The 22,736-nt window shown below is 47.4% G+C and overlaps 1 protein-coding gene across 1 annotated transcript; it reads left to right on the top strand.

The window, feature by feature from the left end:
• The first annotated feature begins 2,026 nt into the window (after positions 1-2,026).
• Positions 2,027-3,180, top strand: LOC142566673 (uncharacterized). Its single transcript, XM_075677504.1, has one exon. It carries the CDS (start codon positions 2,070-2,072, stop codon positions 3,147-3,149), a length of 1,080 nt encoding a protein of 359 aa, XP_075533619.1. The 5' UTR covers positions 2,027-2,069; the 3' UTR covers positions 3,150-3,180.
• The last annotated feature ends 19,556 nt before the right edge of the window (positions 3,181-22,736 follow it).

The following is a 22,736-nucleotide window of genomic DNA, read 5'->3' as shown; positions in this document are numbered from 1 at the left end:
TATCTGGGGTTTTACGTGCCAAAACCGCTTTCTGATTATGAGGCACGCCGTAGTGGAGGACTCCGGAAATTTTGACCACCTGGGGTTCTTTAACGTGCACCTAAATCTAAGCACGCGGGTGTTTTCGCATTTCGCCCCCATCGAAATGCGGCCGCCGTGGCCGGGATTCGATCCCGCGACCTCGTGCTCAGCAGCCCAACACCATAGCCACTGAGGTCGTCATCATATTGTCGTCGCTATGCCGTCGTCATAGTTTGTCGTCGTCATTATACGCCTTTGTCGTTGCATTGATATCATTCCTCTTCGTCATTTCATCGTCACTGCGTCGGCGTGATACAGTCGTTGTCCTGCCTCCATGCTCACGGGCGACCTGGCCAAGCGAGTGTCACAGCAAAGAGGGACGATATCCGAGTATGTGGCATATAGATGAAGCAACGAGAGTCTCAGAATTACCACTGCACGCGCGAAATAAACGTTACTTCAGGAATATGGTCTGTCGCTGCATTTATCGATTGCTATTTGTGTTACCGTCGACAGCCCATCTTGAGATGAATTCTACCGCAATTTTTGCTCAGAACTTTCATGGCAAACTTGGGCTGTGCAGAGAGCCTACGATGCGGCGGTTAGGGTCGGCCTACCACTCCACACGTGGGAGCGGCCCGCAGCTCTGCCCAAGGGCAAAGCTCCTGAGGACCTTGTAAATGAAGTTCTTTGTCTGTCTGTCTGTTTGTTTGATACTCCTACTTCTGACGCCTTAAAAAACCGTGATTGTGACTGAGCTTCCCTCTGTGAAGAGAAGGCAGGTGGGGCTACCTGACTTGACGCGTACCTTTGTGGCTTTGTTTTAGCTTCATGTAAATTACTTTCATCGTTGTCATGGATGGATGGATGGATGGATGGATGGATGGATGGATGGATGGATGGATGGATGGATGGATGAATGGATGGATACAACTTTCTTGTACGTCCGGCAAGGTTTAACGCGACCCGGGCTCAGGTCTCCCACTAGGGAACGTCAAGGCCCTGCCTCAACGCCGTCTCACGGGCTTGCTGGCATCATCAGTCGTAATTTTAACCGATTCTTTATCTGTCTGTTCCCTTTTACCCGCGTCTAGTTTTGTAATATGCCTTAGAAGCGTTGAGTTGTTTCGTAGCAGAAAATATACGTCTCGTTCGTTTAGTGCGAGTGCCAGGTCTCAAAGGTTCAGTCCTAAATGAATGTACTGATGCGTTCGCAGTAGCATCCTATGATGGCCCTGTAATTAGTATTTTACGAAGGCCCGCGTTCATCACTGCGGCGTGTTGAAAAAAATTGCTACTGCAAATAATTTTGCTAGATCTCTATTGTTCGCCTCTGAATTTCCGCATCTACCTTATCTGAACAATAGATGGCGCTACACTAGAAAGTAAAAAGCATCGCTTACGATACCATGTTGCCGAGTCCCCCACTCAAACATTACGTTCACAGGTTGGACTGGCCATACGCATGGCGCCTTTATATCATTTCTACAATGACAGTGAATCTCTTGAATACTTTTTTTCAGCCTGCCACCACTTTACCAGCCAAAGGAAAATGTTTTAGAAGAACAATTCCGAAAGCTTGACGACAACTTGACTCTTCCGGTGGTATACTGTCTTTTGGCGCTAGTTAATTGTGAGCTGGAACGTTTGTGATGCCCTATGCGATCTGTGCAAGAGAAAAAGATTAGCATGCTGAAAATTTTCCTTTCTCATTTTTTTACACTCGCATATTTAGTTACTGTAATATTTGGTTACCCCGGGTTTCATATATATCAGTTAACTTTTAGTTTCACAAAGTTTAATTACTTATTTCGATTCAGTTTTATATTTTCCCCAGCATTATTATTTTCTTGATCGTAGCGCCCTATTCATGGCGGATAAGCCAGCTGTGCTGTTTCGCTTATTGGCGTCTCTGCTCGGTCGCTTTTCTTCTTCCTTATGAGCGAGTCTTGTTCGCGCACGTTATTCAGTAGCACGTGCCATAGCGCGTTAGTGCTGCGTTCCTGGCTGCTCGCGCTTCTGGAGCCGTCGTACCGGTGGAGACTGCGATGGCCAAACGCTGCCGCCGTCGCCGACTGGGAACACAGCGCAGTCCTGGACGCCCCGAGGAACAAGCGCATCCGGACGGCGTCGTAGCTCGCCCAGCCATGGAGCCGCGCAACCCACCAAACACGGGCCTGCTCCAGCCTGCGGGCGCCGCGAACGGCATCGACGATCCGGGCGACATCCCCTGCTGGGCCACCGCTCACCTGCAGCAGGGCTCAGTGGTGAGCGACGCGCTCCAAGATCTTGGCCACTGGAGGGTAGAGCGCAGCTTGGAAGAACGCAGCCAGAGTGGGAGGCGTGGCGACCCGGCGCCCATCGACCAAGACGCGCACTACGGGCTCCAGGCCGGCCTCCTTGGAGTGATGGTAACGAGCTACGGCACGATGACCGTGTTGCTGAGGCACTCCGTCTGCGTCGACATCTCGGCAGACCGTGCCATCAGACTTGTCAACATGAACGGCAACTATACAGCCGCCATGAGCTGGTCGGGCGCCCGCCGCTGCGTCTGCCATCCCTGCGGTCGAGTGCTCCAGCGAGGCAGCAACGTCGACTTGGCCATCGGAAGCAGGTTGGGCAAGATCTCGTACCGCGGTGTCACTTTCTCTGCTTTCAACCATGGCCTCGTGTACCTGGTGGACGCAGCGGGCACCAAGTCGACTACAGAGAGGTTTCACAACCTTTGTTACGACGTGGCCTTGGATGTTTTCTATCCTGAGTCGGAGCCAGACATGGAGGCTATGGAGCAGTGCTTCGAGATGGCCAGCAAGGCGGTCGAGATAGCGGCGCCAAACGGCGACCGTATCTGGTTCGTCGACGACGTGAGGATAAGGCAGACGCCGTCGGGTGACGTCCAGGTGACTCGCGAGACGGACAGCGGGATGATCTGGACGTCGCCCTCTGCGGGAACTGTGTCAGTGACCGGGCCCTGCTTCAAGACCATCGTTAGCCCCGACCCGACAAAGTTCTTAAGCGTCCGGATGGGCCACAAGAAACTGGTTGCGAGTGCGCAAGGGCTCACGGTCAGAAATGGCAGTCAACGGGCAGGGCTCGACTACCTGGGCCGCCTGTTTCTTCCCCGCTAGTGTGATGTCAAGAGAGTCGAACAACGACTGCTTCTCCAATCATTGGCCTCCTGTTTTATTAATGGGAGAGGTGACGACCGTGTTGCCACCCATACCGACCATACTTATACCGTTATACTTTTTCGCTTATCCTGCGGAGGGGGTTGGGAACCTGGAATGCTTGCTTAATCCATCTTCCTTACAGACCCCTGGCAGCCGCTATAGATGTCTCCTGGTGGTTGAGATCAAATCTGACAGCTGCTTTACACCGGTGCAGACAACTACCGGAGCTAAAGGGCAGCAAATCTGTTTGCGCACTGTTTTTCACATGGTGGCTTACTTACGTCATCACTTATGCCAACACAAGTTGCACGAGATCCACGCAGTGTAAGCTCTTATTTGCGTAAAGCGGATTTTTTACATAAAGTAATTACAGGCTGGTGTTCGACACTATGGCCAAATGGGGCCCGCGACAGTGATACTGATTTTACCTTCGTCCAATACCGCGAGTGACCCCACGGCCAGGGAGCCTGACACCGACGTTGAGGCATAGCGGCGCGTCATTTAAATTAGTAATGATGAATAAAAAAATTCGCAGTTCCACTGAAAGGCGAATCACTGATTGCAATTGCAAAATATTAGACTGTTATACGAGGTAAGGGTATTATTTTGATTGACCGTATCAACTACTATTAGAATTCGCTTACTAACTAAATTATGAAGCACGGTGTCATTCGTGGCATGCGTGAACACATCTAAGTCGATGACTGCAGAAACTCGCTGGCAGAACGCTGGCGTGATAAAGAGCAGCAGCAACGACGACCGAATTCCCTTTGGTGCTACCTCTTGCTTCAACGCGAAATAGCAGCACGGCTATACAGCGGTACACCCCCCCCCCCCCCCTTCCAGATAGATGGGAATCCGCCTTTATCGTGCTCCTTTGCTGCCCTCTACCGCACACAGCTGGAAACATTTTGGATGGGTGTCGGGGCTTTCTCCAGGTTGATTTGTGTACCTGTGCCATGTAGAGTCTTCGTCGGTTGTGCGTTTCGTGGATCTCAATTAATTATTAATGGCTTCTCTGGGGCAGCATGTTGTTCCTGGAAGCCATGTAGCACTCACCGCCTACTGGATGAGCAGGCCTGAATGCGCTGTTGTGCTAACAGTGCGGCTTATAAAGGCACGCTGAGTTCCCTCTGCCGACGCGGCTATTTTGGAGTTTGTTGTCGTTGATGTCTGCTCTTGGCATCTCGCTTTTTGTATTCCTTCTACACATTCGTTAGACATTTTCCATATTCGTTGCATATCCAATTTCCGATATGAAATAATGCCAAAACGTAGCAAAACATACGTATCTGCTCGTATATTAGCCACGTTTTTCCACCCTGAGGCGAGTCAGTATGAACGACCTAGCCACTGAAACACCGGCAACTGTCATTCAGATGCACATATCACGGGCTGTTATTGCTGTTTCACGCCTTTATTTGTTTAACTTCATCATACTTAAATTTTTGCGTGTTCCATAAAGTATTAATAGAGAAACTGTGCATAAGCACTCATTCATAGGCTATGCAGTTCTCTTGCGAAAACGCGGATGTCATCGCTGACACCGTTGGTAACTGTGCGAGGCAATTGTTTATTACAGCGAATATGTATATGGCTAGCCGATTCGTCCGTCCGTCCGTCTGTCGGTCACCTGTACGCCGAAAACTCTGCCGGCCCTACCCCATGCGCATGCGCGAAAACAAAGAGAAAGAGAGGCGCTCGGTCAGCCAGCACCACCCAGACAGCACAATCCCTGTTTACTCCAATCCATGACGTCATGCTACCTGGCCAGAAATTTCAATAGACAAGGCTGGCGTGATAAAAGCGGTAACGTCAAGGGAGCATCCCCATTAGATTCTATGGCAGTCGGTCCAGGTAACATGACGTCATGGATCGGAGTAAAAGGCACTGTGCTATCTTGGTGGTGTTGGATTAGCTGCGCCAGTAGGGACGTCGTTGCTCTCCGTCGCAGCCGAGCGCGCGCGTAGCACTTTCTCTCCGGCTCCGAAATGGGTAGGTCACGCGTCATACGTACTCCTTAGGAGCAGGAACTTTCGATCAGCAACGCCGCGAGCAGAACAGCGAACGAGCTCGTCAACGCCGTGCCGATGGCGTAGCCCGGGCGACGGAGAAAAGCATTTGAGGACAGGAATCTGCTAGGCCGCAACAGCGCGCGCTGCCAGCCCGAGAAAAATCATGGTTGGGCGAGGAGGAAATGTAGTTTTCTCCGCAGCACGACAGATGACGCGACGGGCGCGTTGCCATCATTAAGATGTTCTTCTATGGACGCGACGCACAGAAATCGCGGTGTCGTCTCATATATTATTAGTTTTCACAGATTTCATTCTGTGACGTCAATAAATAGAAGTGGCGGACATTTTAGCACCAGCTATTAATAAACACTGTCCTAATTACATGCCGCACTGCGTTTCAAACAAGCTACTAGTAATCCCGGAGCAGACGACGTCTGTCAACGCCGCCACAGTTGACTCGCTCGCATGTGGTGTGTGTGCATGCGTAGGTGACCTTGCGAGGACAAGCTCCCAATTTGGGCATGCAAGTTGCCGCAGTTGCAATCTACAGGCTTTTCGTCTGAGCTCTCGCGGGCTTCCGCGGTGCGCCGGCTGCGCTCTCTTCGCAGACTTGGGGCGCGCTTTCCACGTTGCAACAAAGGCAAGCGCTTTCAATCCGTGCTTTTTCTAGGACAAGGTGTAAATGTGTCGTGCCGAACTGCAGCCATGGCTACGCATCCTCCAAGGAAACGGTAATTACATTGAAAGTTCCGATTCACCCGGTACGGTTAGAATTGTGGGCTCAGGCAATTCTAAGGAAGGATCGAGAGCGCGCGTCTCGCGACTATGTTTGCGAGAATTCTCGGAGAGCGACGTAGAGAGGCGGCGGTATTACGGAGAGCTTCGTGGCAAAGTATACACTTCTAGACGAACCTGAACGGTCTGTCCTGTTACCAGACGCCGTGCCCTCAATACTGGCGCCCTGTGCCAGCTACTTGTCATCTGTTCGCAAGAATAGAAAGCTAACTGGATCTGTCGTGAAGTGCGCAAAGCATGCCAAAGCATGCTTTGGTTTTTAAAGGAACGAACATACACATTGCTTGGGCGAGAAAAAGGAGACGGCGTGTCCTGTCACCTCCAACGTTTGCCATCGCTTTCCATCTCGCGTTAAAAAAAAGGGGGGGAAAAAACATGCATTACAGATTTAACGTTCTAAAAAAGTACATCACGCAGGTAATTGCTCTGTAAGTGACGCATTTCTTGCATTAATATTTCAAGGCATTTGGAGCCGGCGAAGAGGTGCACGAAACACATCCATTCGTGTCTAAAGCGCTAGTGGTGAATCACTACCAAACGACCTTGAAGCCTTTTCGGATAGCGCACCGCGCGCGTTTTGCCCAGAGGGCGCCGTGCCCGACGCCGCAACTTTATCAGTGGGTGGACAGTGGGGCTAGTTTCGGTATTGGCATAGAGTTTCTAAATAAATACCCTAGAGAAAAATGTGACGGAAAAGTGTCTACGGGGGCTCTCACGAGCGTTGCCTCAACCTACATGGGAATGGTGGGAAGTACAGGCGTTGGATTGACTTCAATCTTTAGACTAGTGGCATTTGCTTACGGCGCAGTAAACGAAGCTATACTCAAATATTATCGCGTAGAACCTAATTTTATTTCTGCAGCATGTTATACAATGTACAACACGATACATAAACTTTGTATGACTTTGAGATGGAAGCATGGTTTACTATGGTTTATCACTAGGACACACCAAGGTATGCATTTTTGTGCGATTCTGTTCCCGATTTAACGCCAGAGAATATTTATTTATTTATTTTTGCAACAGCAATGACAACCGTGCATGTACTTATACAAAATACTCATAAAGTATTTATGGAAATAAAAATATTGTATTGTGAGAAAGTGTTGCGCCCTTGAGCAGAATGCTACAAGTGTCGTCTGCTACGACGCCTGCTCGCTGCAAACACGAGATTTTTCTCGCAGACGACAGGCACTTGCGAACTCTCTCGCTCTTTCGAAAGGCTGCGTCGGCTGTCACGATTGCTGAACGTCTTCAAGTACTTTTAAGCACATCTGCTGTAGTGCTAGCTAGGACGCTAGTGGCCTCCTACGAGTATACTTCATCATAATTTATATTCACGTACTGCTTCCGAAGCGTTACGGCGTGGTTTTGCACTTACCCATTTTGCGACACTAGACTACAGCCAGGAAGCAGCAACCTTTCCTACCACAAGTAAGTTTGTGTTCTCAAAGTCCCAAAACGCGCATTTCAATGAGCACATAAACGAGCAATGCATAATGAAGCCCACAATAAAATTTGACTGTAAAGCCACTAGAAGTACAACTGTATATGTCATGTATCAGTAGTGGCATCTTTTTCCTATTCTGAAGTTTCATAAAGCACGTAATGCTACAGCACCAACCTAACACAATTAACAAACCAAGGTCCAAACGCTCAAAACATGTTCTTTCAACGTTTACGATGCCGTCGCTTTCGCATCAGGGCTTCGACACAACACCGCGACACAAACATCGTCCCAGTCGCTGGCCCAGCGCGCTATCGCCACTTCGAGCAACATAACAAAGGCAGAGAGCTTTGCGTTGCACTGCCTCACTGCAGGTTATAGCAATTGCACTTGGAGCGAAACCAAAACTGCCAAAAAAATACTCGTAGACTTGTTCGCCCGTCAACAAAATGCCAATCCGAAGCCTGTACGTACTTCCCATCATTCCCATGATGGTTGAACGATCGCAGCGCCAGATATCCCTCTAGGTATACTAATATTAAACTCTATGGGTATTGTGAACCATAGGGTTTCCTACGTAGGAAACTCTATGTCGCTTCATTTGCTGCGCCAACAGACGGCGCTCTCACTCCGATCGCTTCGGCTGCCATTCTCTTCGTCTGCTCCTGCTGCTCTCTATGCACGTGCACGTTTTTTCAAATGTTCTGCAGTTTAGAACTTTCTTGCTCAGCCTGCGAATGTTCCGGCAATGTCGGAAAAATTGAGGAAAGGATACAAAGCTTGCTGCACGGATGTGTGATGTGCAGCGCTGGATTAAGGGGGGGGGGGGAGGCTAAGGGGGCTGTAGCCCAGGGCCTCACCTCGGACAGTAGGAGAAGGGGCCCTTTTATTCTAACCTGCTTAGTATATGCTACCATGGGCAACGGAACTTTGAGCGACATGTATGAAGCGAGAAAACCAGAATAAATAGACGGGCCCCCCGCCTAACGTAACAGCATGCGTTTAGCTTGATCATTTGGGGAGAGCTTGTCGAGCTGCAAAAACAGGAATCCCCGCTACCCGAGCGGGGCCCTCTTTCTTACGAAACGAGGTGCGTTTGCTTGGAAGAGTTTTCGTGGTTTCCTGTCAGTCCGTCTGTCCAGTGCTGTCTGGAGAGGAGGGGCATGGGGAAACACCTCAAACATGTAATGTAGGATGAGGACCTAAATCCCCGTTACCCCTCGTCACCGTCACTCCACCCTCCACCTCTCAAATAGTTCCGCCACTGTCCTCATAGAAAGTATGCGCTGCAGTACCCACCAGTGCCTCCCTATCAACTTTTCTTTACCGTGATGGTAATTTGGGCGGGGGAGGATGAGTCCGATATCAGATGATGATGAGTCTGATGACAGAGTCTAGGCAGGAAAGGAAAGAAGAGGTCACACGTGCTTTTGTCCGCGTACCGTGGGGCATGGAATGTTCACTGTTCGGGCTGGTGTTGTGGAAGAGTGAAGGGGGAAGTTGGAGAGCTGGACACAAAGGCCTGTCTCCAAGGCCCATTCCTGCATAGTGGCTGCGCACCCTCGCGCGCGCTCGACGGAAAAAGTAGGTCAGACTTGCCACCGAACTTTCTAGAAAGAAGTAGAAAAAGATGACTCAGAGGCAACGGATCACTCGTAACTTCGCACTCTAAGAGTCGCCCTCTCGCCTTCGTTCTCGCGCTCGGGTCGACGACGCAAAAGAAAAATTGAGAGCCTCCCAGAACAGAGGAATGCTCCTAGCCAATAGGAAGACGAGATCGGAACGAGAGAAGGGGTGAGTTTGTACGGAGAAGGAGGGAATTTGTACAAGGAACTCTATGCGTATGTGAACGCCTGCTTTGGCGCTAGTAACAGACATACGCGGCGCGCGTCTATAAAAGGAAATTCATCGCGGGCTGCGATTCAGCCCCGAACAGCCGGTTAGGCTTGCATAAGCCCGCCCGCTGAGGAGCTCCCGGGGGACGCACCACTCTCGGCCAGCCACGGACCATCCAGGCAGCGTTGGACATCTGCGGTCGCGTCGGACTGACGAAGTGCCCGGTGAACAATTAGCGCTCATTCATGCGAAAATGCTAGGTCGGAAGCATCAAAGTGGTGCGTCTAAACGAAAGGCGAAGTTAGAAAGAGAAGAGAGTGAAAAGAAGCTACCAAAGATGACAAAGTACCTACTGAATGCAGCTTCCGCGGAGTAGTATGATCGCTCTACCCAGAGTCCGTATCAAACTCCCAATAGTATCAACTGTGCTTCTGTGGAGGACTTGCCAACTCCATCACCACGGTTTCCTGGCAAGAAGCAAGGTTTGACTCATCTTGGTGGTCTGCATCCTGTGAAAACGATGCCAACCCCGGTCGTCCATATTTCTGAGCAACCGACGCTAACCGAGCCCTGTCCTGTTCCTGAGTCAGCACCGTCTATGCTACTCGGCCGGGCCCCTGCCACAGAGCTCCAGGTGTCCGGTCCGCCACGCCCGATTTCTACTACTGCTGATCAACAGGTGTCAAACCTCCCCGATGAGCCTCCTTCTACTGACGAGTGCCAGGAAACAACACTCCAAGAACCGACTCCCTTGTTTCCTGTTAGTTTGGCTTCAAATAATCATGTTCCCATCCACAAAGTGCGCCTCGAAAGGCCGAATGAGACGGCTTCTCGTTGCGGCAACAGAGAAGTACAGACACCCCCGCAGCAAGAGGTACGTCGCGAGATTCTCCGAAGTGACCCTGCTAAGTGGCCGGACGTTATTACTGACAGGCTTCGGAGTGTATGCCTTGAGAAAGGGCCATTGTATTTTTAAAATCGGGCAGAAAATTTTCAGTCTTCTGAAAGGCAATAAAAAACTCAGAAACGCTATATGTCACCTCATCTTTTCGTGCGGAAGGCTGTAAATGGGAAGGCGTACGAGCGACACTGGTTAATGTACTCGGAGTCCAACGGTTCCGTTTACTGTTTCATGTGCAAACTATTTTTGATTGCAAGCAACCCCAGTGCTTTCACTACACGCGGCTTTTTTGATTGGAAAAGAGCAGAAGAAAAGGTTTGCACACATGAAAATAGCGTCGAGCACCGCAACTACGTAGCAGCATGGCTCGCCCGCTCACTCCATTTGACAAGGAGCTGGTTAAGCATCTTGTCACTGAGACCGCTTACTGGACATAGGTGTTGAAGCACGTAGTCGTTGTAGTTAAGCTTCTAGCGTAGCGCAACCTAGCGTTTAGGGGTAGTGAGGAGATTTTTGGTTCACCGAGAAATGGCAATTATATGGGAGTGCTTGAGGCCATTGCCAAGTTTGATCCCTTTCTAGAGGAGTACATGAAACGCTACGGGAACAAAGGAAAAGGTCACCCATCGTATCTGTCAAAAACCAATTGTGATAAACTTATCGAGCATATGGCAAAGGCTGTCAAGAAACGTCTCGTTGACGAAGTGAAACGCGCAAAATACTTCTCTTTAATTGTTGATTCGACTCCAGACCTCACTCACGTTGATCAGCTGTCAGTTGTTTTACGATACTATTTAAATGGAAAAGTGTACGAACGCTTTCTTGGATTTGTTCCAATTGAATCGCATACCGGCTTGTATCTTTTCGACACCGTGATGTCTCTCTTGACGACCAATGGCATCTCAATTGATGATTGTAGGGGCCAAGCTTATGATAATGCGAGTAATATGTCAGGAAAATACAGAGGACTGCAAGCTCAAATGAAACACCTGAACGAATTGGCAGTCTACGTCCCGTGTGCTGGTCATTCACTGAACTTAGTTGGCGCGTGTAGCGTTAACAGTTGCCTTGAGGCAGTCAAAATTTTCACTGTGATTCAGACACTGTACGTGTTCTTTGCTGCCTCACCTAAGCGATGGAGGTATGTTTTGGACAGCATGGGCGGAACTGGCCAGTGCTTGTTTTGAAAATTCTTTTGAAAAGTCTTTTGAAAAGACACGCTGAATCATGTAAGCCCATTCTGAAAAATTTCAATGCAGTCTTGTGATGCCTTGAAGCTATATCAAAGAACGAGGAAGAAAACGGTGACACTAGGAAAGAAGCCCACTCTCTCTTCAAGAAAATGACAAAACTAGAGACTGCATTCATGGCGATTTTCTGGAGTGAATTCTTGGAGCGCTTTGACAAAACGCGTAGCACTTCAGAAACCAGGCCTAGACATTTCAACTGCTGTAGACCTGCTGAGCTCTCTAGAAGGCTTTGTTAATTCTTTGCGACCTCTTTTTGATAGCTTCGAAGAGAGAGTATACACGCTAAGTACCAATCAATGTTATCAGGATGAGGGCAAACGCATCGTTTTGAGTAAGCACCCGGACGGAAAAAGCGATAGTGCGCTACAAGGTAGAAAAAAGCTTATCGCAGAGACCTACAATGTTGTACTTGACAGTCTAGGCTCTGCTTTGCGAGTGCGAAAAGCTGCCTACACTGAACTCTGCGAAAGGTTCGGATTCTGAAAATTGCTGACAGAAGTTGGGAGCGAGGCCTCTCTGGCACAGCAGGCTGAGAAGTTGGTGAAAACCTACAAAAATAATTTCGAGCCAGCATTTTCCGCTGAAATCGTCCAGTTTGCGAACTTTCTGCACAACTCTGTATGCCAGGACACGTGTCCCCTGGGAATAATGAAGTTGCTGCACGAAAGAAAGCTTATTGATGTGTTTCCGAACCTTTCTATTGTTTTGCGAATGTACTTAAGCATACCCGTGGCAAACTGTGAGACCGAACGATCGTTTTCCAAGTTGTCGCTGATAAAAAATCGCCTTCGTTCGAGCTTCCTTGACGACAAGGTGAACTCGCTTGCTATCATGTCTATTGAAAGTGACCTCCTCCGCGATCTATCCTTCGAACAGACTATATATGATTTCGCCAAAGCGAAGGCGCGAAAGATGCCATTTTAAAACGGGACTGTTTGCGCTCTGTATGAATAGTTCCAATCAGTTCGTTGTGTCGCCTCCCATCTTCCACGTTGCCAATGAAACGCTTGGGCAGTGCAATTCAATATATGCAAATATTCGTTGTTCGTCTCTTGTTTGTTTTTCTTGTGATATTTAGGGTGCTTATAAAGAACTGAACTTTTGTTGTTTTTGATAGTGCCACGTTTATTTGGTGTCGTCCTTGCTTGTCTTACCTTTAACGAAAATATTTTCAAATAATCTTTTGTAATTAGAGTTTGTAATTTTCATCTGTATTATAGTGCATTTTTATGGTGTTTGTATCGCCTTAAGTATTGTATATATCTATTGCATATTTATAGAGTAACGTGTCTAACGATTACTGCAGTCTGGTGCTTGAATTTTAATAAAGAATGATTTGGATACAACAATGCGTCTCCTCACTGGATTAAACTTAGTGATGCAAACAAAGCCTAGCTTCAGAAGGGTCGACAACTGAGCTGTGTTGTCTTTTCTACGTTCTTGTTCGTCTTGAGTGCACTAAACTTTTCCTTAAAACCTAGCTTTTGCTGAAAACAGAATGCAGATTAATCACAAAGTGAACATATGTGTTGGTGTTTACAACAGCACGCGTTTCAAGCAAGTTTTGTTGTTTTCTTTATAGTAATAACAATAATAATAATCCCGTTGATCGCACATCGTTCTTTTTAATTTGGTGGAATTGAAATGAAACATGGCATATTTCCAGTAGCGTAGCAGGCGACAGGGGGGCGGGGGGGTCAGTATAGAGAAAGGGGACCTGCATGCGCATTAGCCCAGGGCCCACAATTTTCTTAACCCGGCGCTATTGATGTGGCAAATCGGGGAGGAATATAACGACGAAATTTCTCCGTTACCCAACGGAAGAGAGGTAAGCTCACTTTTTCTTCAGTCGTTATGAATAAACAAGCGCTGTGCTTATCAAAACAGTTGTAGGACGAAACGAAATATTTTCTGCGCTCGTTTTTAAGTGAATATCGTGTTTGGTTTAGCGCGGCGCCTTTTTTTTTTCTGTGTTGTAAGGAACTGAAGGTACTTGGCTGATTGAAGCTAGCAGACGTGCTCACTGAAATTCCACTTCGGTATGCGTTAGCGGTTGCTCTTCATTTCTTCCGCGAGTAGAAAACTTGCAATTTCTATCTGCCGAAGGTATTTGAATGCTTGCGGCACGAACTGGTTGCGCTGGAAAGCATTCTGGTGATCAGATTATTTTTTTATTACATTGCCACCTTTGAATGGTCATCAACACGCCAGAATAAAAAGAAATTAAATTACATAGCAGTCACCGTTACCGTTTTGAATTAGAAGAAGCTCGAGTTACCTACGTAATGACGTAGGTTCGATTCACTTTTCAACCTTCGCCTAGAAGGGCAGAATGTTTTAGTCGCTTCTTCGTACTCTCAACTGTGGTTTCGCGTTTAAGTGTTCTTTAATCATGACCACGCGGTATTTTGCCCCTTTTTCCGATGTGACATATGGCGAAATTACGCTAAATGGGGAGTCCTGGCGTGGCTGACATGGGGGCAGATGCGTAACGGCGACGGCCTCTGCTCGGACCACTTCAGAGGAAGAGACTACGCCGACCCTGTCATGGTGGAAGGCTGTGCAGGCTGTTGAAGAGCAGTCCCTCATCGATGAAAGTGAAGAAAACAAGTCATTAGTGGTTGCCAATCTGTCCTTCTGTAGTCCATTATTTTGTACAGAAACCGCTTGAAAGGGGACGGCGCAAGCGTCGTGAGCACGGCCCGCGCTCTTTCTTCCTCGTCGTTTACGGCGTCGGGTGCCCTGCCACGTTGTGCAGCGAAATTCGCTCCGTGTGCGCAAGAAACCGCCTACTTGTCAGTTTCACGTTACTGCTTGCTCGTCTGCGGTGCGCGATGTTCCCGATTATAGGCTAAACTAAAAAGCTCTCGTTTACAATGAGCGCATTCGCGTTCGTCAAAAGTCGCACCGCGCTTGGCGCTACAGCGTCCGACACGGCGAAGCCAGTTCTAAGCTGGGTTTGCCCCCTTGGTTGCAGAAATTCTTCCGGAGCAAACATTTCAATGCTGAGTTGCCCAGTAGCTTTAAACTATTGGTAGTTTTGATCTTACGGGTGTTTTGTAGAAGAATGAAGCCAAAGCAAATAAAACGCTCAATTGCCTAATCCTTAAAAAGATGACTAAAACAGCTTTCGTCGATCAAGAAAACTGGCTTAAATAAGTGATGCCTAGTATTATCCACTAGCTTTTGAGAAAGCAGCGATGCTTAACGTGTCGCATGAATTCATAGCAGCACTTAAATTTGGAACCTTGCTTGTGAAATTTTGGGGGCGTATTTCTGCTTGAAATCCTGCAAGCAAATATAATTAGAATTAATTAACCTGCATGGAATAAAAGTAATACTTTATGAAAACAGTCACGTGCACTGGAAATTTGATAAAGAACGGGATTCTCATGTGGTGTTTCCACAAACGTGATGTCATATGGCACGCATGTGTTGCCTATGCAATTCTGTTTACAGTGGAACTTGACACTCAAGCATAGACAGGGCGCTGTGCTTGTCCTGCGTGCCTTTGTGCCCTTGTGTACTGTTCCTTGACACATCGTGCAACGTTGGCGAGAATTTGTCAGCTAGCCTGACAAGATGTTCTCATGATGTATCTCTCGCTACAGGTTCTACATTGCCACAGTGAGGCCAAAAGCGGAAAATATACTCACCAGCGACTGCAGGCGTCATCAACCGACTGAGAGACGGTACACTAAAGTATCGCAAGTCAGCGAAGTTAAAGAGCTGCCGAAAGATGACCACGGGGGAAGCACTAGAGCAGTTGATTTATCATGTGAGCCCAGAGTTCTACCAACTCTTGCAGTGCCAGGTGACGCTCCATTATCGCAAGAGGAAGGGAAGGACATGGATAAATGTTCTCCGGAGCACGTTGCTGTGGTCGCTGAGTTGTGCAGTGTGTCCAGTGTACTGTAAGACAAGCTAACCAGCAGTGTACTATAAGAAATATTTTGCTCTAATAAGTGTCGTACCGACCTGCTGCAGTAGTTCTGCTATGCGTGACTTATGCTGCATATAAATGACATCAATCTGGATCTGAAAACACAGCGCGAGAGAAAACCCGCTGCAAAAAGAAAGCTCCAAAAGCTTGATAAATTAAGAAAAAATTTCTTACTGATATTTTATTCTTTTTGCAATTCCGATAGCTCTGAGGCGGTCTCCGTGATTAGCATATCTTTATAAAATATTCCCACATATTTCAATATTTGCATAAACATTGTGCAACGTATTCTTTCTGCAGACAGTCATTGCTCCCACACTTGCACCCTCCTCTACAAAGATTATTACATAGCTGCCATGCACGGATTTTGGGATGCTAGAATCTTCTTGAGCTTACTTCAATAATGTCGTGCAAGTGCTAATGTTGCTCAGCACTCTTTGACAATGTCATGAATAATCTTAAGCAAAGAAAGCATGCTGTGCCAGAAACGGGTGTTCTAGAAAAGTTCAAATGCTTTAGCCTGCCTATTCTGTCGACACCGAAATTCTCATGAGGGATGACCTCCAGCCAATGACGAAACTCGTAACATAGCTGTCACCTGTCCTATGCTTCTAACAAGTCGCACAAAACTTAGCCTATAGGCTCTGTTAAAGAAAGTGCGTAATGTACATTCGGGTATTAGAGGAACGTCTTGAAAAACCATTCAAAAGAGAATTGTTCTGAGCAGGTAGCCCTGATGCATTGAATGTAGCCCACTTCCGTCAACTCTATATAGTCAACTCGTCAACTCTATATAGTAAATACTATGAAATCAAGAGTTCGACGAAAACTCCTCTGGTCGGGATTGCTCATAGTCAAGGGTAAAACGGACGCCGACCAAAAACATTAAAAGAAAAGAAACCAAGACGTTTCGGCTCCCATACGGGGGCCTTGCTCACAATGAAAGTAAAGAGGGGAGATGATTACGTACATGTGAATAGATGGCGCAAACAGCGGGCATAAACGGAAGGAAGGCTGTCGTCATTGCGGTTCAGCGTAGTATCAGTAGTTTGGATTAGTAATGACTCGAGATGCAAACGCGAGGTTAGATTACTTTCAGTGGCTAGCATATGCGCCCTGCACCAGTCAATATCGTGTCCTTCGGTTACAGAATGCTCGGCAAGAGCGTTAGAAGAAACGTTTTGTCTTTTCACATCATGACAATGTTCCTTGATGCGCCTTTGAAGATTGCCCGTCTCGCCGATGTAGACGTAACTGCAGTCTGTACAAGGAATGTTATACGCAACACCTGGGTACTTTTCTTTTGGAGGCTTGTCTTTCACATTTACAAGCACGTTTTTCAGCTTTTTTTGCTGGCAAATGTGCAATGTGCACATGAAAAGAACGAAGTGTACGGGCTAAGGCCTCGCAAGTACCAGGAGCGTAAGGTATCGCAGCACGTTTGCGAGGAGCAAACGTGGCCGAGGAAACACTAGGTGGGCGGGATAGGTGGCGCTGAACTGAAGCCACAAATGAAGTAGCGTAGCTGTTCCGTGAATGTTCAAGATGAATGGTTTCCAAATCTTTTTCTAGGTCTTTAGGAGAACTGCAGGTTTGTTGCGAACGTTGTATAAGCGATGCGGCGACGGAAAGTTTGTGGCAAGCAGGATGAATTGACATGAAGTTCAAGTAGCGTCCCGTGTGCGTAGGTTTTCGGGACACATTAAAACGAAGTCCTGTTCCTTCGCGTTGCACCATCACATCCAGAAAAGGCAAGTGGTGATACTCCTCCAATTCAACGGTAATATTTATGGCATGTTCTATCGAATTTAATTGCGACGAAAAAGCACCCTTCTTTATCACACAAAAGCAGTCGTCCACATATCTAAATATATTCTTAGTTGTGGCACGAATGTCGCTAGAGCCAGGCGTTCTACTGCTTCCATCGCTATAGGTTTGCAGCGGTGACCGACCGGGAGGCACCCACCGGCGTTCCTTGAAGTTACTTGTAGAAGCAGCCTTGGAAAACGAAGTATGTTCCAGCGAAAAAGCTGAAAAACGTGCTTGTAACAGTGAAAGACAAGCTTCCGAAAGAAAGGTACCCAGGTGTTGTGTATAACATTCCTTGTGCAGACTGTAGTTACGTCTACATCGGCGAGGCGGGCAATTTTCAAAGGCGCATCAAGGAACACTGTCATGATGTGAAAAAAGCGTTTCTTCTAACGCTCTTGCCGAGCATTCTGTAACCGAAGGACATGATATTGACTGGGGCAGGGCGCATATGCTAGCCACTGAAAGTAATCTAACCTCGCGTTTGCATCTCGAGTCATTACTAATCCAAACTACTGATACTACGCTGAACCGCAATGACGACAGCCTTCCTTCCGTTTATGCCCGCTGTTTGCGCCATCTATTCACACGTACGTAATCATCTCCTCTCTTTACTTTCATTGTGAACAAGGCCCCCGTATGGGAGCCGAAACGCCTTGGTTTCTTTTAATGTTTTTTGGTCGGCGTCCGTTTTACCCTTCACTAGTAACAACTATATTGTTGTTATTGCCTTGGAACTGTGCCATTCATGCCTACTGATGACGATAGAACAAGCGAAGTGCATTACAAATTTTAAGAAATATCTGCAATATGCTCACGAGGAATTTCATATTGATAGCTTGCTCGCAAAGTTACAGATCTGAATGAAACTATAGTGGTCTTACGTGTTGTATTGCGACACGAAACGACATATGAAAAAGGACTATAAACATTTTCAATATGATTTGCTGGATAATTTGTTGGCACATTAGCACAAAGAGAGCTATGCAGAAAATTGGCTAGGTATAGCATGTTATTTGGACTAGTAAGTATACCCGTTGTATGGAATAAAAAAGGAAGTTTATGTTGCTGGTATGCGAAAAATGTGGATCCGCTGCTCTTGATAATCTTTCTACTATTCACAAACAACTGTTGCGGCAAAAATTGCTTTGGTGGAGTTGTGTTGTGCACAGCAAACAAACATGACCTCTGTAGTAATTTTCTGTCTATGAGAAATTGTAGGAAGCTGTCTTACGTATGTATGATTGTATTACAGAATACTCCTATTTGTACTATACGCAGCTCTACATTATTGTGTTGTGTGTTGAATGCCTTGCTCTGCGATAGGTTGCTAGTAAAAACAGTGAATAAACCAAATTTTTTCGCCTGCCTATGTTTAGCCGAAACAAAATAGCCGCGTGGCATGGCATGCTGGCTCGCGCATGTTGAACAGAAAAATGTAGGCTTTCACAAAGATGCGTTGCACAAATGTTGTAAGAAAAGAAAATTAGAAGCCGAAGGGTGCCGAAGAGAAAGTTTAAAAGAGGAAACTAATCTGAGAAAAATCATGCAAGCGGTGTTGATTTCTGATGGGGCCTGCAGAGCAAGACGTGTGCTCGTCCAGCGCATAGCAGACAAGCGGAATAGCGTTTCCCCCTTGCGCAAACCGTTGCCATGGCAGGGTGCTTGAGCTTTTGTCTTTTTTTTTCTCCCGGAGTTTGGCCTACCAAGCACCAGGGGAGAAACTGGCGCTCGTGACACAATTCCCGTTTACCTGGGGGGCATACCAGCTGACCTAGCCGTGTTACACTACCTAGCGCCGGCACTTCACCATGCGCAACAGGGTACGAGCTGGGAGTTGCCACTATGCATTTCGCGCCGTCTTTATTCTCCTGATTTAAGACGCTCTTATCAATGTGGTTACGGCGTCGCACTCTTGTGCAAGGTGTTCGGCGTGATGTGCAGGCGCGCCAAGCAAGCGGCCTTCGAGGTCGCTCGCTTGGCTAAACAAACACACACACACACATTATATATATATATATATATATATATATATATATATATATATATATATATATATATATATATATATGCCGTGAAAGTGCGTGGTAAACGCGAATACATGCTCTGTACTCTAAAATTGAGACGCTTATTCACTGCTTGCCCACCCCTCCGCATGCGCCTCAAGGGGGCGAGCGGAAAACAATAAATTCAGTTTCCTGGACCCTGCCACTGGCCACTGAAGTGGTCATTCTGAGTGACCTATTGCCCTTCTTCAAATACGCACGTGCTGACTTGATGTCAGTTGTCTGTTAAACGTTCAAAAACTGGACCACAAGGAGGCTATTTAACTCGACTCCCTAAATCTAAGCCCATGGGCGCACCTGCTTTGCGAATCCCATGCATATATTCTTTTTTGGAACTATATATTTTTTTATTTTTTTCGCACCGTAGCTGGACCACAAAGTTGCCAGAACGGGCCGTGCCTTGTATATGTGTACTGTGACACTGTGTGTCTTTCTAAAAGTTGCCGCTCCTCTGTCTTCATTCTGGGCCCCTTCTCTATTGTGCCCCGAGTCACCCGATTGAACTTGCCCTCTCTCCCGCTACAACGGCAGCCCACGCACTGGTGCTGCGGAACGACCGCTTTCTCCCTCCTTGCCTCGGGTGCACGGGAACCTAGCTGCCGCTACTTCCCGCCCCCCTCCCTCTCCGTCTTACGTCTCCCTCCTCCTGTGTTTTTTTTTTGTTTTTTTTTTCCTGTTTCTTTCCGTTTTCTTTCTTTTTCCTCTTTTTTTCCCTCACTGACCTCCTTGCTCTACATACATGTGACTCCGCCTTCCTCTTGCCCTGCATAGCTGCCAAAGGCCGCTGTAAATCTGCCAAGGCGCTGAAAATCAATCACTGTCACAACTGTTCCTCTCGGTTTGATGTATGTAAGAACGACTGGGCACCCGGTCTGGTGTCTTCACTACCAGGGCCGAACTGCCATTTTTTTGTAAACCCTGATGAAGATCGGTCCACCGATCGAAACTGTCGAAATTAAATACTTGTTATGTTTACCTTGTAGCACCACTCAAGTTCTTTACGTTTGAAAGGTAGCCTGAAGAATCCCTCTTTGCCTACTAAATATATATATATATATATATATATATATATATATATATATATATATATATATATATATATATATATATATATATATATTGTGAGCATTATTCATACGCTTCATATTCTCACCTGTACATACGGTCGGCGATCGTCGAAAATCTGATCAGCGGGTCAAGCGCTTCAGCTTTTATACAGCAGTCGTCGAATGTTCCAGACTAATCGCTGGGACCCGCGTGTCTTCCACAAAGTTCTACACCATTCGCGTCACGCGATGAAATCAGATACCGCAAGGTTCGGCGACAACAGACAGCGGATAGAAGCATCGATAACATTCCAGAAACTTCCTATACATGCAGGCGCGTCCTGCGCTGTGCGATAGCATTTGTTAAGCGGTGAAACGTGGTCACCCGGGAAAGATCAACGTGTACACGTGTCAATATGCAACCGCCAGTGAAAAATTTCAATGCCGCTGTCATTTGTTCCAATGTATTACGCAGGAGCAGCTGTCACCGGTCGTGTATCGTGAGTAATTGCACCGAAATTATAGTCGCAACAGAGAGCACGTATAAAAAGCAGGAGTTCTGCAGAATATACCAGGGCGAGTGAAATGAAAGTGAGCCAATGCGGATATACGACAAACGGGGTACTTTATTTAAACGTAGCCTCCATGAGCATTTAGACATTTGTCCCATTGACTAACGAGTCGCGTAATTCCCGTCTCATAAAGCTCTTTGGGTTGCTGCTTCAAAACGTCTGCAACTGACTTTCACGTCATCGTCCGAGATAAATCTGGTTCCCTTGAGCTGTTTTTTCGGTTGCGCCAAAATGTGGAAGTCGGCGACAGGTCTGAGCTGTATGGCGGATGTTGCAGCGTTTCCCGCTTGAACTTTGCCAGTTTTGTATTAACCACATCAGCGACGTGGGGACGGACATTGTCGTGGAACAAGATGACCCCATTAGTCAATTTTTCACGTAGTTTGTTCTTGATTGCGACACGCAGCCGATCCGGCGTTTCACAATATCGGAAACAATTGATAGTCTCTCAAGATTTAACAAATTCTATCAGTAATGGCCCCTGACGATCCAAAAATAAAAGTCAACAACACCGGAAATGACGGTGTTTGCAGCGGAAATGACGGCCTTTGCTTTCTTTGGAGGTGGTGAATTCGAATGTTTCCATTGTAAGCGTTGCCGTCGTGTTTCAGGCTCTTAGTGGCGGCATGATGGTTCGTCTCCGATCACGATTGCAGACAAGAAATCGTCACCCTCATTGTGATACCGGATCAGATGAGTAAAGGCAGCGCTGAACTTCTCTGTATTCTGGCGGTGGTTCAAAATCTTGGGCAACCATTGCGCACACAAGAGCCGATAACCTAGGTGTTTATGAATTATGCCGTGGATGCGTTGTAAGAGTTGAGGAGGACGTCGGGATGAAAACTTGGAAGGTTTATTTACATTATTTACAGTGAGACGTCCAAGAAATTAACAGTCATAGAGTCATTACGGGTCGGCAGCAACTCGGACGCTGCGGCCCGTGGCAAGAAGCTCGAAAGAGATGAATCAAGGAATGGTCTAGGAATGCTCCCGGTCTGTCTTTTAAGGCCTTCGGTGTCTCGAAGACACGTCACGTTCGGCCAATGGGCGAGCCCGCTCAGGTGACGACATTTTCGGCCAATGGTAGGCGCCCGTGCGATTGTGTCACACCCGGCGGGGAGAGTCGCCTGCTTGGTCCCCAATTGTCCGAGTGCTTACTTCTCTCTGCGGTCTTGCCTCGCTGGCTTACAAATGCCCTCACAAAGGCGGATGGGAGGATTGCTGCCAGGCCTTCACGGTGCATTACAGCCGTCTTGCTTCGGGACCCACGTTACCTGGAACCGTGCCAGGCTCTCGCTACACTTTCGGGAGGAGTCAAGCTGTGAATAGCTCCAGATGCGGCGTACGAGGTGGGGTCCGCCAATATTGCTTGCACGTGCCGCGCCTCGGGAATGCGGTATCCGTGCTTCTGCGCTCCTTAATTAGCTGTGGCGCGATTCGATGTGGTCTGGTGAAATCGAAGTAGGCTCAGGAAACTGTCCCGTATCTAAGAGCATTGACGGTGAACCGAGCCGTGACTGATGTTCACACGCTCTGCCAGTTCATCGATGCTTATCCTCCATTCTCGTGTCATCAGCTCATCAACCTTTGCGATTTTGTTAGGGGTGATTGCACGATGGCTTTGGCCCGGTCTGGGATCGTCTTTGCAACTTTCACGCCCTTCTTTGAACCGTTTGGTCTAACGCTTCACACTGGCCAATGAAATGCAATGTTAAGTGTACACGGCAGCCATACGGTGACTAATTTCTTTTTTGGGAAACACCTTCAGCTGTCAAAAACCTCACGGCACCACGCTGCTCAACTTCTGGAGCGTCCATTACGTCACGCAAACATGTTCAACCCAGTGTATGAGTGCATTAAAGAAC

The sequence above is a fragment of the Dermacentor variabilis genome, unplaced genomic scaffold (genome assembly GCF_050947875.1).
Source record: "Dermacentor variabilis isolate Ectoservices unplaced genomic scaffold, ASM5094787v1 scaffold_13, whole genome shotgun sequence".
NCBI lineage: Eukaryota > Metazoa > Arthropoda > Arachnida > Ixodida > Ixodidae > Dermacentor > Dermacentor variabilis.
This window is presented reverse-complemented; position numbering and strand designations above follow the sequence as displayed.